The 17,341-nt window shown below is 41.5% G+C and overlaps 1 protein-coding gene across 7 annotated transcripts in view; it reads left to right on the forward strand.

Annotated features, from left to right (window-relative positions):
• The window catches only part of HIVEP2 (HIVEP zinc finger 2), a 135,928-nt gene that overhangs the window by 111,614 nt on the left and 6,973 nt on the right, over nt 1-17,341 (forward strand). For all 7 annotated transcript variants that reach the window (XM_041423714.1, XM_041423720.1, XM_041423721.1 and 4 more), the window contains 5 exons: nt 24-5,646; nt 6,393-6,547; nt 11,664-11,839; nt 14,481-14,582; nt 15,095-16,005. In XM_041423714.1, coding sequence (XP_041279648.1) covers nt 235-5,646; nt 6,393-6,547; nt 11,664-11,839; nt 14,481-14,582; nt 15,095-16,005 — 6,756 coding nt within the window. In that variant the 5' untranslated portion in view covers nt 24-234. The remainder of the gene's footprint in view (nt 1-23; nt 5,647-6,392; nt 6,548-11,663; nt 11,840-14,480; nt 14,583-15,094; nt 16,006-17,341) is intronic.

Below are 17,341 nucleotides of genomic sequence, written 5' to 3' on the forward strand. Positions count from 1 at the left end.
TTTTATTTTATATTTCTGTACAGGTAGCTGTGTCACCATGGAAGAGATGAAGAGAGCTTTGCTGTAGGAGATCACAAGTATCTCTGGATCATTCTGCATCTCAGTATTTAATAACCACGGAACATGTCCAAATGCTATAACAAGTCTTTGCAAATGTATAATAAACTGTTTAGGAAAGTTCATGCCATGAAATGAACTGTGTAATACTCTCATTAGTGTACAGACACAAATCTAATGCCTATAGACTACTGCGTGGAAAGTTCCAAAGAGAAAGAAAAGTCTGTGACCTTGCAACAGCCCTGGAAAAATGGGAGCAACAAGACTTTGAAAAGCACAGCTTTGGGCACACTCCATGTGTCTGCACAGCTTTCAAGTGAAATAGCACTTAAGACCTTGTGTAACAAAATGGACTCTGGGGACACAGCTATAGGGCAAAAAGCTACCTCAAGGTCTGGAGAAATTGCTAAAGTACCAAGTCGATGGAGGCAAGAACATTCAGCTGTTATTAAGATGAGCACTTTTGGCAGTCAAGAAGTACAGCGGCAACCACAAATAGATCACGAGCAAGTAGGAAACACGGCATCAGCACAACTTTTTAGTTCTGAGAAACTGGTATCATCAAATGAAGCTGCACAGCAAGTCACAGAGAAGCAATATCCACAGCATCGTCCAAGCCCTTACTCATGTCAGCATTCACTTTCCTTTCCACAGCATTCGTTGCCACAAGGCTTCTTGCACAACATAAAGCCACATCAGAGCTTGGAAGGCCCTCCATGGCAGTTTCCCAGCCACTTGCAATCAGTTGCCTCAGAGGACTTGTTTCCTTTTCATATGCATAGCCATAGTGGAGGTTTCTCCAGGAAGAAGATTTCAAGTTTGAACCCTGCATACAGCCAATATTCACAGAAATCTTTAGAACAATCAGAAGATGCTCACAAAAAAGAGCACAAACCCAAAAAGCCTGGCAAGTACATTTGTCCTTACTGTAATCGGGCCTGTGCCAAACCTAGTGTACTTAAAAAGCATATTAGGTCTCATACTGGTGAGCGACCATACCCTTGTGTCCCTTGTGGTTTCTCCTTCAAGACGAAAAGCAACCTTTACAAACACAGGAAGTCACATGCCCATGCAATTAAGGCAGGGTTGGTACCTTTCACAGAGTCAGCAGTCTCTAAATTGGACCTCGATGCCAGTTACATCGATGTGGAAGCTGAAATACATTCAGATGGAGAGCAGAGCACAGACACGGATGAGGAGACCTCACTCCTGGTGGAAGGGTCTGACAAACTGAGCCCCGTCTCACAGCTCCCACTGGACATTGCTAGCAGGAGTGCTTTCCACTCCTCCATGGAGGAGTCCTTGGTAGGGCCAATGAAAGTCCCCATTTTGATTATCCCTAAAAGTGGGATTCAGTTACCCAGTGAGAGTTCACCATATATTAGCTCTGATATGTTGCAAACCCCATCCTTAAATACGAAGTCTGATGACTCTCATACAGTTAAACAGCGACTTGCACTAAGACTGTCAGAGAAAAAAGGACAGGATTCTGAGCAGTCATTAAACCTCCTGAGCCCACACAGTAAGGGAAGCACTGACTCTGGCTATTTTTCCCGCTCAGAAAGTGCTGAGCAGCAAATTAGCCCACCAAATACTAATGCAAAGTCTTACGAAGAAATAATTTTTGGGAAGTTCTATAGGATTAATCAAAGAACAGCACTAACTGTAGCCACAACAAATCAGGAACACAGTTTAATGGGTAGAAAGGGCAAAACAGACCCATCACCTCTTTCAAATAACAGATTAGATATCAAGATGCTTGAGGAACATATTTCTCACCTGACTCCAAATAAAGAGGAACTCATTGACTCCAATAATTTGAGCACTATTAAATCTACACAAGTTTATCCAGGCAGCAATACAGAATGTAGACAATCCCAGACCACATCATCCATCAAAAGTGAATCCAGCTTGTACCAAGTCAGTCAGCAGGGTGATGTGCCTGTCCTTCTAGAACCCCCAGTAGATTCTTCTCCTCTTATTAGAAGTAACTCCATGCCAACCTCTTCTGCAAACAGCCTAAGTATTCCCCCATCTCTGAGAGGAAGCCATTCATTTGATGAGAAGATGACTGGCTCTGATGATGTATTTTATCCCGGGACAGTGGGAATATCCCACCAAAGAATGTTGAGAAGGCAGGCTGCCTTTGAACTGCCATCTGTACAGGAGGGACACTCAGATTCAGATTATCATGGAAGACAAGGGAAAAATATTATTATTGCTTCGAGCAGACAGACAGCAGGTGACAAAGGACCACCCTTAAAAGAGAAGAAAGGAGACAAGACCTTTTATGACTATGATGCCAGTGGAAAGCACTACAGAAAGTGGGAAGAATTTGAAGCTCAGAAGCAGAACTACAGGGACTCACCATCCTTAAGTGGGATGAACAAAGGGGGAGAGTTTTTTATTGATGCACTTGGACAATCTCAGTCAGTGCCATCCTTGCTTGGAACTACTTTTGAAAACAGAAAGCGCAGGAAAGAGGAGAGTGTTGGAGATGAGGAAGACAGTCCTATGATTTGCAGCAGTACAATCAGCACCCCTGGGGGAATTCAACCTTTGGACTTTGATCCCAAATCCCAAATTCAGGAAGTGCCAAGAAGTGGATTTGCCCTTCAGGGTCTGGAAAATGCTCCCCATTGCCACGCAGAACGTTTTGAAATGTGCAGGCCTTACTTGCAGTCTGGAAGTCCAGCAGCTTCTTTGGAAGACTCATCCCTTTCTGCAGAGCAAGAAAAGACTGCAGAGTCACTGGTTAGAAAGCCCCCAGGAAATGTCATCTCTGTCATTCAGCACACAAATTCATTGAGTAGGCCAAACTCATTTGAAAGGTCTGAATCTACAGAACATATTGCATGCCAGCAGGAAAAGATGTATTCACCATCTGAAACATGCGAGAGTGAGATTTGTGAGTCCCCGATGAGCCCAGACCGAGCTCCACAAATGGAAAATGTTGACACCAGTAAGCCATCCCCATCCCAGCAGCCTCAGCCGTGTCATATCCAGCCCAGGTTGGTTCGCCAGCACAACATACAGGTACCTGAAATTCGTGTCACGGAGGAGCCAGATAAGCCTGAAAAAGATAAAGAAGTGCAAAGTAAAGAGCAGGAGAGACCCACTGAAGAATTCCAGTGGCCCCAGAGAAGTGAAACCCTTTCTCAACTTCCAGCTGAAAAGCTACCACCCAAAAAGAAGCGTTTAAGACTGGCTGACATGGAGCACTCCTCTGGGGAATCCAGCTTTGAGTCTACAGGTACAAGTCTCTCTCGCAGCCCTAGCCAAGAAAGTAATTTGTCCCACAGTTCAAGTTTTTCAATGTCCTTTGAAAGAGAAGAGAATATGAAGTTCATCACACCTTCCAAACAAGATGAATTTGGAAAACAGTCTGAGTTTTTAACAGTTCCAGCAGGTGCTTACTCACTTTCCGTCCCTGGGCATCACCATCAGAGGGAAATGAGACGCTGCTCATCTGAACAGATGCCCTGTCCTCATGCTGCTGAAATCCCAGAGATCCGAAGTAAATCCTTTGATTATGGGAACTTGTCTCATGCCTCTTCAGCTGGAACACCTACTGTGGCATTGTCTCCATCCCGAGAAAGGAAGAAATGCTTCTTGGTTCGCCAAGCTTCCTTCAGTGGTTTTCCAGAGATTTCTCAGACTGATCAGAGCACAGAACAAAGTATAAAGCAGGAGCAGATGGAGCATTCACAGGTTGGTCTTCGCTCTTCCCAGCTTGTCTGGCATCACTCCCCTTCCGCTGTACTTCAGCCCATTCAGGTGGATGACTCTGGAAAACAGGCTATTGGCTCTTGTGCTCAGCTTAGTAATAGCTCATCCCACCTTGCCCAGCAACACGTTCTTGTTGCAGACAGCCCGGAAATGTTAAGGACTCCCTTAATCCAACAAGCACCTTATATTCCTAACAAACATCCATCAGAGCAGCAGCAGCTATTTGCACATCAGGAAAAAGTCCCATTTCCCCCTATTCATAGCACCTTGTTTCAGTTCCCTTATCCAGCTGTCTGCATGGTTCATTTACCACCATCTCAGCAGCCTATCTTGTGGCAGTCCTGCACAGAACCTCTGCACTTCCAGCATCAATTTGTACAACAGCTGCAGAAATCTTATGTCAAACAGGCTTTCCAAATAGATGTACCTCCAAGTTATCACCTGGAACATGCACCTGAGCTTATTGGAAAGAAAGCAGCTGATTATGTGCATGCTAAAGAGCAAGCATACCAGCATTACTCAGGAACATCTGGGTCGTATTCAAAAAATACTCTTGCTAAGTACCAGTCAGACCATAGCATTAAGCCAACAGATACCTCCTCTGAGCAGCATCTTCAGACAGATTTTGACTCCCCAAGTGATGGATCTGTGCAGTCTTTGCCAGGAACAGTTGTTCCCGTCAGGATACAAACCCACGTGCCATCATATGGTAGTGTCATGTACACAAGCATTTCCCAGATTCTTGGACAGAGCAACAGTCCTGCAATTGTAATATGTAAAGTTGATGAGACAGTTTCTCAAAGAACATTGGCAACTAATGCAACCATGCAAGGAATTGGATTTAACATAGCTCAGATGTTGGGTCATCATGGAGGACTAGAAAAATATCCCTTGTGGAAAGTGCCGCAGACACTTCCGCTTGGACTGGAGCCACCAATTCCCTTGTGTTTGCCTTCCACTTCTGACATGGCTTCTACCTTGGGAGGAAGCAAACGAATGCTTTCCCCTGCCAGCAGCTTGGACCTCTTCGTGGAGACCAAGCAGCAGAAACGAGTCAAAGAAGAAAAAATGTATGGGCAGATAGTTGAGGAACTAAGTGCAGTTGAGTTGACTAACTCAGATATAAAGAAAGATTTTCCAAGAATGCAGAAGCCTCAACTAGTAAGGCAGAGCTGTGCTACTGAGCCAAAAGAAAGTCTGCCATCCATGTCATCCTCTTCATCGCTGTCATCCTCAGCGTCTCAAGATTTCCCACCTGTCAGCATGGCAGGAGCTGATGCATTCCCACTGAGCAGAGAGAAACTTTCCAGTTTTGATTCTGCATCCCCGGGACAGAAGTCCAGTGGCCCATCTGAAGGAAGAGACTCACCAGAAGAGTTGGATGTGGATGAAACAGCCTCAGATATGAGCATGAGTCCACAGAGGTCTTCATTGCCACCAGGAGAAATTCAGGCAGAAGACCAACTGAAACATCAAAAATTACCTCTTGGGATGTTAGTCCAGATGTCATCTAATACTGTTGGGAAAGTCACAGCCTCAACCATTCTCCTGACAGACGTAGCAGATTTTCAACAGATCCTTCAGTTTCCAAGTCTGCGTACTACAACTACTGTGAGCTGGTGTTTCTTAAACTATACGAAACCCAATTACACTCAGCAACCAACCCTCAGAGCTTCTGTTTATGCTTCATGGTGTATAAGTTCATGTAACCCAAACCCATCTGGGCTAAGTACAAAGACCACTTTAGCACTTTTAAGGTCCAAGCAAAAAAACACCACGGAAATCTACACTCTGGCTGCTATGCACAGACCTGGAGCTGGTAAACTGACATCATCAAGTGCATGGAAGCAGTTTGCTCAGGTAAATAAGAAATTTTAATAAAATTAAATTCATATATGTTTATGTGAGAAATTTCTAGTAAACTATAAAACGTGAGTTAATTTTTTTTTAAGTTTCCCTATTGGGAAATCAGCCAGTGACATCTTCCCAAGACAACTTTGGAGCCTCAGTTTATCCTTCTGCAAGCTCTGCTACTGCTGCTGTCTCTGTCTCTGTTTCTATTTTCAAAATCAGATGTAAAAAATGAGGCTTTTAAAGCCCTCCATTCATGTGTGCCAGAGCCTGATACATTATCTCCTTATATTTTGCCCTTTGTTTTTCCTGATAAACAGTGTCAGACACAAACATCCACATGTGTTTGTAAAAAAAGATTAAGATAAAATTGAGTAAGGATCTTCAGATCCATTTAATGTCTTTTACATATTGACTCTCCCTCATGGGTTAAGCATTTGCTAATGGTGCCAGGGAAAATTCTGTAATGGCAATAAATTACCTTCTGAGGCTTTTCCCTACCTATTTTCCATGATTTTTTTTCCCTTGAGGAAAGATACAGTATTGTCTTTTCTGTCAAGACTCTCATAAAAATTTGTCCATGTTGCCTCCTCTTCTATTCTCTGTCAAATTGAATGGGACAGATTAATTCATCATATAGAGTTGGACCAAAATGAGAGTTTGGCTTTGACCTGGTATATTAAAAGTATTTGAAATGAAGTGTGCGTTTGTTGTATGCTCCAGAAGTAACACCCTTCCTTGACTTTGTTCTGCAGATGAAACACGAGCCATTCTTCTTGTTTGGCAGCAAGCTTGAAAAGAAAGTAGTGGGGAATATTATAAAAGAAAGAGTAAAAGGAGACATTCATGGAGATAAAGACATTACATCCAAACAAACTGAGCCGATACGAATTAAAATCTTTGAAGGAGGGTAAGAAAATATAACTGGAAATTTCAAGCTCAGCCTGTCATTTTAAAGACATTTGAAAATGAATATGAATGAATTAGAATGTGAACAGTCTCCTGTATTCTTGCCATGTCCTGTAGCTCCCCAGTCTCTTCTTTTTTGTGTATTTGTCAGTCTTAAAATGCACCGCAGGGTACTTGGATACTCACTTTGGGCTCTACTTTGCTATTAAGACAATTGTTTTCCATCTGTGTGAGAGCACTCACTCGAAATTGTTACTTTAATTCCTTAAGTCATTAGGAAGTGGATGAACTGTTAACATTTTGATATTTTCTGTGCCATTTCTTTGTATTTAATGACTTCCATGAGGATGCATTCCATTTTTAGACACTGTGTACTTCCACTCAGTTGAATGGGTTGACCAGGTGTGCTTAGTGTTATTCTTGTAATATTATTATTTACTGAGGTTGGATTTTGGAGATAAAATGTAAGATGCCAATGAAATCTATGGTATCTAAGGCTAATCCATAGATCTGTCTTGTATGGTTGATAAAATAATGTTTAATTTTACTATGGCAATCTATCACTCAAGTGATAACAGAAACAAATAACAAAGAGAGGAAAGCCAATTAAGATTGTTTTGAGGCTCAAGAAACTTGTTAAGAAAATAAATTAAATAGACACTTGTTTGTCTCTGCAGTATTCTCTAAAATGGAAGATATTGTTGGTTTCTTTTACAGAATTCTGACACAATGCAATTAGTTTGCCAGTTTTCAGTTGTGCATAGTCAGGTGGCTAAACAAGATGTGGTTTCCAGTCTTACCAAACTCAGATGGTCCCACAGCACTGTTTTATTGGGGTAACTAAATAGGTCAGGAGGGAGATGTGAGAAATTCATACATCCATTTCCTTCTCCTGTCAGTTTGTACCCTTTAAAATCTCAGTTCTCCTTCATTGATGTTGTGGTTTATCTATGATTGAATAATCTCCATGAAATTACCATTCCCATTTCTCTGTAGTCTGCAGCACTGGAGGAGTATAGCCTACATCTTGCCTGAAAGACTTAAAAGGTTATTTTGGAGGTTTTTTTAGATGTGCTGGCCCAGACACCCTCATCCTGACTGTTCTCTGTAGCTGTACCTTGTCCTAGTACCTAAGCCATTAGACTGGCTTTACAAGAGTGACCCAAATTCAGTGGTAAGCCTAAGTTTACAAGAAATTTAAAGAGCTGGTGCTTCAACTCACTCCCGCTTTGAAGTATAAAATCGCCTCCCACTATGTACCATTTCTGAATTTGGATGACCCAGCTGAGGATAGTCTGCCTTGATGTAAGCTACCTGATGAGAGGTCAGAAGAGCAAAAGTGTGTTAAAGAAAGCAACTTAGAGGAGGATTCACATGAGTGTGAGCTGCAGCAAATCATTCTGTAAAAAACTTCTACTATCTAATACTGACATCAATAAATTTTGTGTGTTACTTGCACTACCTTAAGTTTTCCTGTACACCAATAAGGTTTATGAAACTATTTGAGTAAAATCATATAATTCACACTTCACTTAGTAATGTCTCCTAGTAATACTTGGCTATGTGTAGATACCCTTTGAGTAAAACAAAGCATGAGAAACCTTGATGTGCACATCAGTTTCTGGAGTGGGGAGAACAAATAGTCTGTGCAATAGACTGGGACTTCCTCAATAGAAACATATGAACTGCAAAACTGCAGCAAATGAGGTGATGCAGTAAGGTCCGCTCCTTACTCACGCATCATAACTTCATGGTACATTTCACAAGAATTATTTGTGGTAGAATAGATTCATTCTTTCCATTCTAGACATTCATTTGGCTATTTTTTAAATTGTTGTAATATACCTTAGATATTATTGTCATGTCCTGCACTGTTTTCTGTCCTGGTTATTGAATTTTTCCTTCTCTTCAAGTTATTGTCTATCACACTTAAAGCTAGCTATTATCTATAACTTCTTAAAGCTAGTTTTTGACATGGGTGGGTTTCTGTGCTTGCTTCTTCTTGGCTGTTTGTTGAGCTATTTTGTTCTCTCTTCAAGCACACCTTCATCTCCTCTGAGCATGTAGTGCAATGAACTATATAGAAATATAGTCTGTTGTCTTCATGTCACATTTTCTCCCCTGGACAGACAAGCATGGATGGTCATATATATTTCAGCAGGATATTTTTATTTTGGATTTTGGTTTTCATGGGGAATGGGTTTACTTAGGCTTTGTGATTGGTTTTGTTTCATAGGTGTGAAGAAGGTAATTAGCTGAGAAAGATCTGTGGTTGTCCACTTTTGATTTGTGTGAAAGCCTGTCCACCTGACAGGCAAGTGGAGCTCTGCAGCTGCCTTGTGCCAGTGGGGTGCCATTCATGTGGCAGCTAGGCAAAAAGCAGATAGCTGGGGCTGGGGATGAGTAAGAAGCTGAAGGAGAAGAATCAGAATTGAGGCAAAAAGTAGATCATGGAATCATTGAGTTGTTACAGTTGTAAGAGACCTCTAAGATCGAGTCCAAATGTCAGCCAGTACCACCAGATGTCACAGCACATCACCACCTCACCGCAGAAAACCCATCAAGAGCATTTTGTAAGCATCGTAGCAGAGGGAGTTTGGAAGGAAGAAACTAAACACTGCATTGTTACCACTGGCAGGTGGCTTGATTCAAGTGAAATTATCAGAATCATAAAATCTGCTTTCCATCATCTGACTGCAGATGTGGCTGATGGGATATGAAGCAGTATTTCTCAAAGAAAAACAATAATTTAAGTTCAGTCCTTGCTGCAGTACAGTTAGTCACTAATGGTGTGCAAAGAAAGAAGGGAGAAGACAAGCATGCCTGCTCCTCTGACACCTAGTTTAATGACACTATCAACTGGCAGCAAGAATTCACAATTTGCTTATGTTTGTACTTTCATATCTATCAGTAATAGACTGTAATTGAAGAACCCAAATAAAATAACATTTTGGATAGAAATTGCAGGACTCTGAGACTTGCTAATGCTTTTTGACTCAAGAGTCCCATCCTAGTCAAACTCAGAGCAGCAGTGGCCAAAGTCCCTACATGGACATTACATAGTAGGAAGGGGGAAATTACTCAAAGCTTTGAGAGAGGCACAAGTTAACAGTAAGATCAAATATTTCTGAGGTCTAAAAGGTAATCACCGTGACTCTGACTTCTGGTCTTTTAGTTTTTGCACCAGCCCTTCTTTAAATGTCAAGTTTGTGTGTGTCATTTCTCTTACAGTCATTGTTATGATGAAGCATACTTAAAGAGTCAAGGTCACTTGTGGCCAAAAACCATCTATATGAATGATGAAGAGACACATGTTTTATCATTGTCTTTGTGTCCAGTGGGATCTGACAGGTGACAGAAGCCAGTGGAATGAGGTCAAGCAGAAGAAGAGCAGAGATGGAGCAACAGAAAAGCACATGTAATAGCACAGCATTTATCTTACCAGTATCAATCAGATGGTAGACTCCATCCCAGCAAAGTCAGACTGTAAGGAAAGATGAAGAGAAGATAAAATAGCAATACTTCACATAATAATGGGCTCTTTTTTTTTTTTTGTCTGTGGGAGAAAGCTTGGAGGAAGTTGATGAAGCAGTGGATAGAGAGATGACTAGCAGTCATTGGCATGTGCATATGAAGGAGAACCTGGGAAATGGGGCAGCCAAGATCCCAAAAATATTGTACAGAAAACCTGCTAAAGAGATGACTAAATATTATGTTGCATTAGATTATTCCAGTTTTGTCCATGCTGCCAGGGACAATGAAGGATATGGGAGAGGTACAACTTAGTTTGGAAATGAGATGAAAAAAACCTGAATTTAGGCATCTGCATTTGAAAGAGGAGCTAATGTGTTTAAAAGATAAGAAGATGAACTTGAGAACAGGACACTGCTTTATGTTTTTCTAAAATATTAACTTCAAAATTTATATTACCCATGATATAGCTAAACATATGGGAAAGTGTTCATCTAAGAACAGCACACTTGAAAAATGTTCCAGCTCTGTAACCCAAAAATTGCCACTTTTTTTCTTGTGGAGTTATCATCACATGAACAGAATCTTTCACACAGCCCCTTTTTTATTTAAAGTACTGAATGTCAGTACCAACGATATTTTGTGGGTTGTGCATCCACAGAGTGACTGAAATTACTTTGTGCTGCTTAGGATGAGGGCAATGGAGGACAGAGGGCAGAAGAAATATTATTTCTCAGTTCTTGCACTTCCTGGATTTTACTTTGAATGAATGAGGACGGAATTCTTCCCCAAAGGAATGCAGCCTTCAAACCTCAGAACAGCCTGAGTAGATTCCCTAGACTCCTTTAGAGTTCAGTATTAACAATTTAGCATGATAATAAAGACAATGTATGGCTTTACATAGATTTCCATATCTTATTTATTTTCTAACTACACACTATGTGATCAGAAAAAAAAAAAAATAGAAAGCTTATGTCTGTGTGTCAGTTCTATGCCATGATAAGAAAAACTTCAGTAATAGCTTTCTTCAAAGTATCCGTGTTTGACATGTACCATTTTATTTCTGAAGCATCACATACCTGAGTGAAATCAACTCCGTGTCTCTTTGGGGAGCAGTTTATCTTCGGGAATGTCAGGCATATGTAATGTGAATTAATATATCCTTGCTTGTCATCCGTGTTCCCTTTATGCTTAATGGGAAGAAACGGGCATTTCCAGGATGCGATTTATCTGATCCCAAGGGATAAATACACTAACATAGTCAAATGAACCGTGCTGCAAAACAACGCTGTTTTCAGTGGTGGTAAATGTCTGTGCTGTACAAGACTACAATGAGCTGAAATCCAACCTGCAGGCTTATATTTGGAGTTGTGTCTATAGGGATGGTTGTTCATTGGTTTCTTGACAAGGTGCTTATACTGTTCTCGTACTGCAACCTGTTGGTCTCATGTTGTTTAAATACATTGGGACCAGTACATTCTCTGAAAGCCAAATACTTCATGAGTTCCATACTAAAAATTCAGTAGTTCCTTTGGACTTCTGTCTGAGTTTGCATTGATTATGAGGATCAGATGCATAGAAGTGATGTTTGTACATGTATCAGACCTAAAGTCTGTATGACTTAAATGCTTGCTGTCTTCCCACAGGTATAAATCAAATGAGGATTATGTCTATGTCAGAGGTCGTGGCCGAGGAAAGTACATTTGTGAAGAATGTGGTATTCGCTGTAAAAAGCCAAGCATGCTCAAAAAACATATCCGCACTCACACTGATGTCCGGCCTTATGTATGCAAGCTGTGCAATTTTGCCTTCAAAACTAAAGGTACTTGACCTTTTTTGCTGAACTCTTGCCACTTCTGGAGCTATTTTGCCCTCTGGAATCCAATCAGCCATTGCAATCAGGGAAAGTATTTTCTTCAGAATAAAATTGTTGTGTTTATATATACAGGACTGTATAAGAGAGTTTGTTCTCTTCTGTTTAATTGATCCAGGGATTTTGTAAGACTCTGAGACTCCTTGGATAACTTCATTAAGATCTAGAGGGTCTTGGCTGGTCCTTCTGTCTGCAGAGAAAATGTAGTAGCGTAAGATCCACCCTGAAAAATAATACTCTGCCAACATTGTTACATGATGCAAATTTTAATTGCAGCAACACTTAAATGCTACCAGGAGACCATACTTCTTATGACATAATGTAGAAGCAGAGCATCAGCTGCTGAGGAATACATGCCTTTACAGGCTTTACAGTGGGTCAGTTTCAAGTTTATAAATAATATATGTCTCCTAGATGGGCCAGTCCATCCACTGTGGCATTAATTATGAATAGAGATCTGATAGCTTCTGTTCACATGTATTTATCAGCACAGAAAAAAGCTTCCATTTGTCACCCTGTGGCCACAGATAATGGTATTCTTTGGAATTCAGATTCGTGATGCAACCATCTCCTTGAAAAAAATAAATCCTTTCCTTGGTATCATTTCTTTGTAGCACAGCCTAAATGAGCCTTACATTCTCAGTTTCTTAGCTTCCCTTTGGCAGACAAAGGAATGGATTCTAGTCTCAGTGCAGTGAAACTTAACTCAAAGGGGGAGAAAGGAAGCTGAAGGAAAATTCTCCCAAGATCCCTCTGCAGCTTCATGGCTGTTTTGAGGATTGAGAATTGTAATAGTTTCCATGACTCCAGCAGTTCTTCCTGTGCCAAAGATGGGAACAGCTGATGGATGGTAGTAGACCCATCAGCCTAATTTAAGATGGGAACATTCATGGGCATGTAGAGACAAAGACAAGGAGCTGCTTGTTTGTAGTCCCAGCAGACCATCTGGTGAGCTGCTCTCATATCATTGCTTACATTTGACATTGCTGAAGGAATGGGTCTTGGGTGGGGACTTGAAGTACATGACAGTATTGTGGTTTTGTAGCTGTGTTCAGAGTGGACATTCCAAGAAGAAGAGGTGGCATGGTAAAAAATAAAAAAGAGCTGTGTCTGGCATTTCTGACAAAGAAGAAGAAACATGGAGGAGGTGGTTTGCTATTGCACAGGAAGGCCATGAGTAGCAGGAGACTAGGTTAGCCTTCGAAGTATAAGAAGTGTTTAACTGGTGCATTACTGATTATAAGCAGTTGTCAGCCTCATAACCACTGTTGCTGCTTTGCTGAGAGCAGTAGGAGACAAACTTTCAGAGGTACCTAGGTTTTCAGTTTTTCTGAGCATTTAGCCATCCAGAAGCATCAATGGCCAAGTTAGATTTTTCATGCAGTGCACAGGCTCAAGAAACTCCTAGTGAGAAGGGAATTATTTAAACTAGCTGGAGCTGAAAGTCAGACAAGAAGAGCGTTGTGAATTTCTAAGCACACCTGCGCTATTCAGCAGAAGAGTGTGTGTTCCTCACCCAAGGTGGCATGTACCACAACACCATCTGGAGATGCTGGTTGGGGTCCTAGAAGCAGCATAAATGCATTTCCAGAGGACTTTCCTGGAGCTAAGAAGCACCATGACTTGATAGTGGGTTGGGTTTGCTTGTGCCATGCTTTCCCTTTTGGGTGTAGCAAAGGAGGCTGAAGTGGCAAATGGATTAGAGCGATATTCTCCTGCTTGTGCTTTGTGCTCAAAATTCTTTGTCATGAAGTGTCTCTTGGGGCCAATCTCAAACCATTTTTTTAATCTATGAAAAAACAGACCAAGACATGCACTCCAGAAAGTCAATAGTCTAGTGTTAGATTGCTCCCTCAGGGGAATAGGAGATTTGCTTTCAAATCTCTGCTGTGTCTGGTTTAGATCCTTACTCTAAATCTGGGAGCTGAATCTGAATTTCCCACATCCCAGGTGGATGCTGTAAGCACAGCTCCTCTCAGTTCAGAGACTGCAGCTAGATGGTAAACTTGCATAGAGAAGTCTCCTATAACTGTCTTCTTTTTTTTTTTTTTTTTTTTTTTTTTTTTTTTTTTTTTTTTTTTTTTTTTTTTGGTTTCTGTGGGGTACTTTTGCTTCCAAATACTCCAAATACATGGAGCATTTGGAAACCATGTGTGAGGTAAATGGGAGAGCCCTTACCTGGAAAGTGTGCCACTGTGTAAATAAGAGCATGAGCCCTGAACGGCTGCTGTGCTGTGGACTTACTTTGATGTCTAGGCAATCTGTACATATCATGAACAGTGAGTCCAGGAACAGATAACATTCAAAAGTGAGTTTTGTAGGGGTGACTAAATATCATGTGGAAAATTGGAGAGATGCCTATGTACCTCTCAGGCCCCCCTTAGTTTATTTGAATTTTTTATTTTCTAAATATAAGAAAACCTACTCTCATTAAAACAGTCACTGAGGCCAGTGGTCTTTATGAGTCAGCCCTGTCTGTTGTGGTGTTTTTTAAAGCTAAACCCTATTATCATAAATGGAGTTAAAATACATCAAAACTTTAAGAGTGATCTTTTGTTGTCTGTTAATTTCATTAATCTCTGATCCATAGGAAATCTGACAAAACATATGAAGTCTAAAGCACACATGAAAAAATGCTTGGAGCTTGGAGTATCAATGACATCTGTAGATGATGCTGAAACTGAAGAAGCAGGTATGTCGAAATGATTTAATTTAGTTGGAATGGCCTCATTCCAACAAAAGTACGGAAAGTATGGAGTCTGCAAATTACTCACTGCACTTTAGCACAGTGATGGGCATGGAAAAATATATTACGAGTATTTGGGGCATTTTTAAATTGAGAGTTAGCATTTTAATAAACAGGAAGTAAAAAAGGAAAAATCCTATTTAGTTGTCTGGGTTATACTTTTTTACGTGAAGAGGCTCTAGAAATAAAAGTATGGCCTGTCGTCCTCTGTCTCATATGAGGTTCCCAATAGTGAAGTTGCAAGGTAGTATAGAATGAATTTGCTTTCATACTTCAAGTATAGAATTTTAGATATTATTTTGAAAAAAAGATGGTTTTAGTCAATGAGGAATGGCTTTATGCAGCCATGCCAGATGAAGAGCATCCAGCGATGGCATTGAGTGTGCTGGGTGGGGAATGGTTGTGGTGTGAGAGGTGGGATATATGCTAATCATTTGGACTTGCTGTGGTTGTTTCAGAAAATATGGAGGACATGCAGCAGGAAGCAGAGAAGAGCAGCAACCTGGCAGGGCTGTCAGCAGAGCACCAGTTTTCTGACGCAGAGGAATCGGATGGCGAGGATGGCGACGACAATGATGATGATGATGAAGATGAGGATGATTTTGATGATACTCAGGGAGACTCGACACCAAAAACCAGATCAAGAAGCACCAGCCCACAGCCCCCTCGGTTCTCCTCCCTGTCAGTGAACTCGGCTGGGGCATCTCAGGGGGCTTCCCCAGAGGGCTCCCTTTCAGTGGGACACTCTTCCCTCATCAGTTACTTGGTCACCTTACCTAGCATTCAGGTTACTCAGCTTATAACACCAAGTGACTCCTGTGACGACACACAAATGACAGAATACCAGAGGTTTTTCCAGAGTAAGAGTACGGATTCAGAGCCCGATAAAGACAGATTGGACATACCCAGCAGCATGGATGAGGATTACACGCTTTCGTTAGATCCCAGTTCTTCTCCGAGGGACCTCTCACCTTCCAGCCGACAATCGTCACCTGGCTACGATTCTTCACCCTACAGAGATAACTCACCAAAGAGGTATTTAATGCCAAAAGGGGATTTGTCACCCAGAAGACATCTGTCACCCCGACGAGATATTTCACCCATGAGGCACCTTTCCCCGCGGAAGGAGGCTGTGCTGAGGAGAGAGTTATCGCCAAGACGGGACGTGTCACCAAGACGTCACCTATCGCCGAGGAGACCAATGTCACCAGGGAAAGATGTGTCTGTTCGAAGAGATTTGTCTCCCAGGCGAGAGAGGAGATATATGGCCTCTGTTAGAGCGGCATCTCCCCGGAGGGGCTTGTACCATAATCCAGCATTGTCCATGGGTCAATATTTACAGTCTGAATCTATTCCAGTGGGACATTCAGTAAGTATGAGAGAATATTTTCATTCCTCTTGTCAAAAACTGTGCTCTTACTGAATTTGAGCATTTCAAAAATCTTTGCAGCTTTGTAGAAGAAGAAGGCATAAACTTTGAGTTTTGGTGGGAAGTCCTGGAACAAATGCAAGAAATTTGGAATAGACAGAGACCAAGTCAGGATGCTGATTCATTTAGATGCACTAGAGTCAGCCTAAGGGGCAAGTGTTCACTTGGTAGAACCCTGAGTAGCTCCATGAACTTCAATGAAATTAGGCTGGTTTGCATTTTCTGCCTCCATATTCATTACACACACACATATATATATATGTGTGTGTGTGTGTGTGTGTATGTATGTATATGTATATATACAGATATAATTTAAAAGTTTTTAAATTGTCCAGAAAGCTTACAAAGTTTTCTGAGGTTTCCTTCTGCACTGTAAAAGATCTTGTACTTCCTGGACTCTCAGGTGAGATCCAGCCAAAATCAAGGCTTAATGCCCTGTTCTTGTGGTATGGTGCCCATCACTGAGTATTGTTTAATGGAATAAAAATGCGAAGATAATGGAACCTTTTAGAAAAGCAAAGTACACACTGAAATCATGATCTGTGCCTGGAATTTAAAGGATATTATTGTGTGAGAGGAGCAGGCAGCTGTATGCCCCACAGAAAGTGCCGCAGCCGTTTGGGTGGAAATATGCAAAATTTGCGCAGCTGCTGTTTGTGCTCTTCCCTTTTAGTAAATCAGCTCTAAGAAACTGCCAGATTGGCACTTTTGACCAGCCCTAGCATTCACAAAGCACTGCTTCCACAAATATATTACATCTTCAGAGTTAAGGAATGGCCTTGCTAAGTGTGAATTTACTTATTTATTTAATGTGCTTTCCTTGCCATGTTGCTATTGTGGCTGCTCTCTCACTGTGTGCCTGTGGGTTGAACCCACATGGGTTCAACCTGGGCAAGCTGTGACAGTCTCAGGTTACCTCAGAGCTCCTTGCTCCCTGCTCTTCTCCTGGCTGGCCTCTTCTACCTGCTTCTCCATTCCCAGTCTTGTTGGCTCTCCATGTAGTCTTTGCAGTGTTTCTCTGTGGAGGAGAAGAATTGAACCCTGAGCTCATACAGTCAGCATTTCTTAGCTCTGGTGTGATTTTCTCTGTAAAGTCAGGCTGATGTGTTATCTGCTCACAGGAAAGGAGTGAAGGATGCACCTGGACAAAGATGATTGGAGCAGAGATGGACAAAAAGAGCTGAGATGCTGCCAGCCTGGCAGATCCAAAAGTGATTTCCCAGCATTTTGGGAGTATAAGGGAAAGCTGCAACTTGAGTGGCCATATTTATTTATA

Source organism: Onychostruthus taczanowskii, unplaced genomic scaffold (genome assembly GCF_017590055.1).
Source record: "Onychostruthus taczanowskii isolate IOZ18803 unplaced genomic scaffold, ASM1759005v1 scaffold8, whole genome shotgun sequence".
NCBI classification, from domain to species: Eukaryota; Metazoa; Chordata; class Aves; order Passeriformes; family Passeridae; genus Onychostruthus; species Onychostruthus taczanowskii.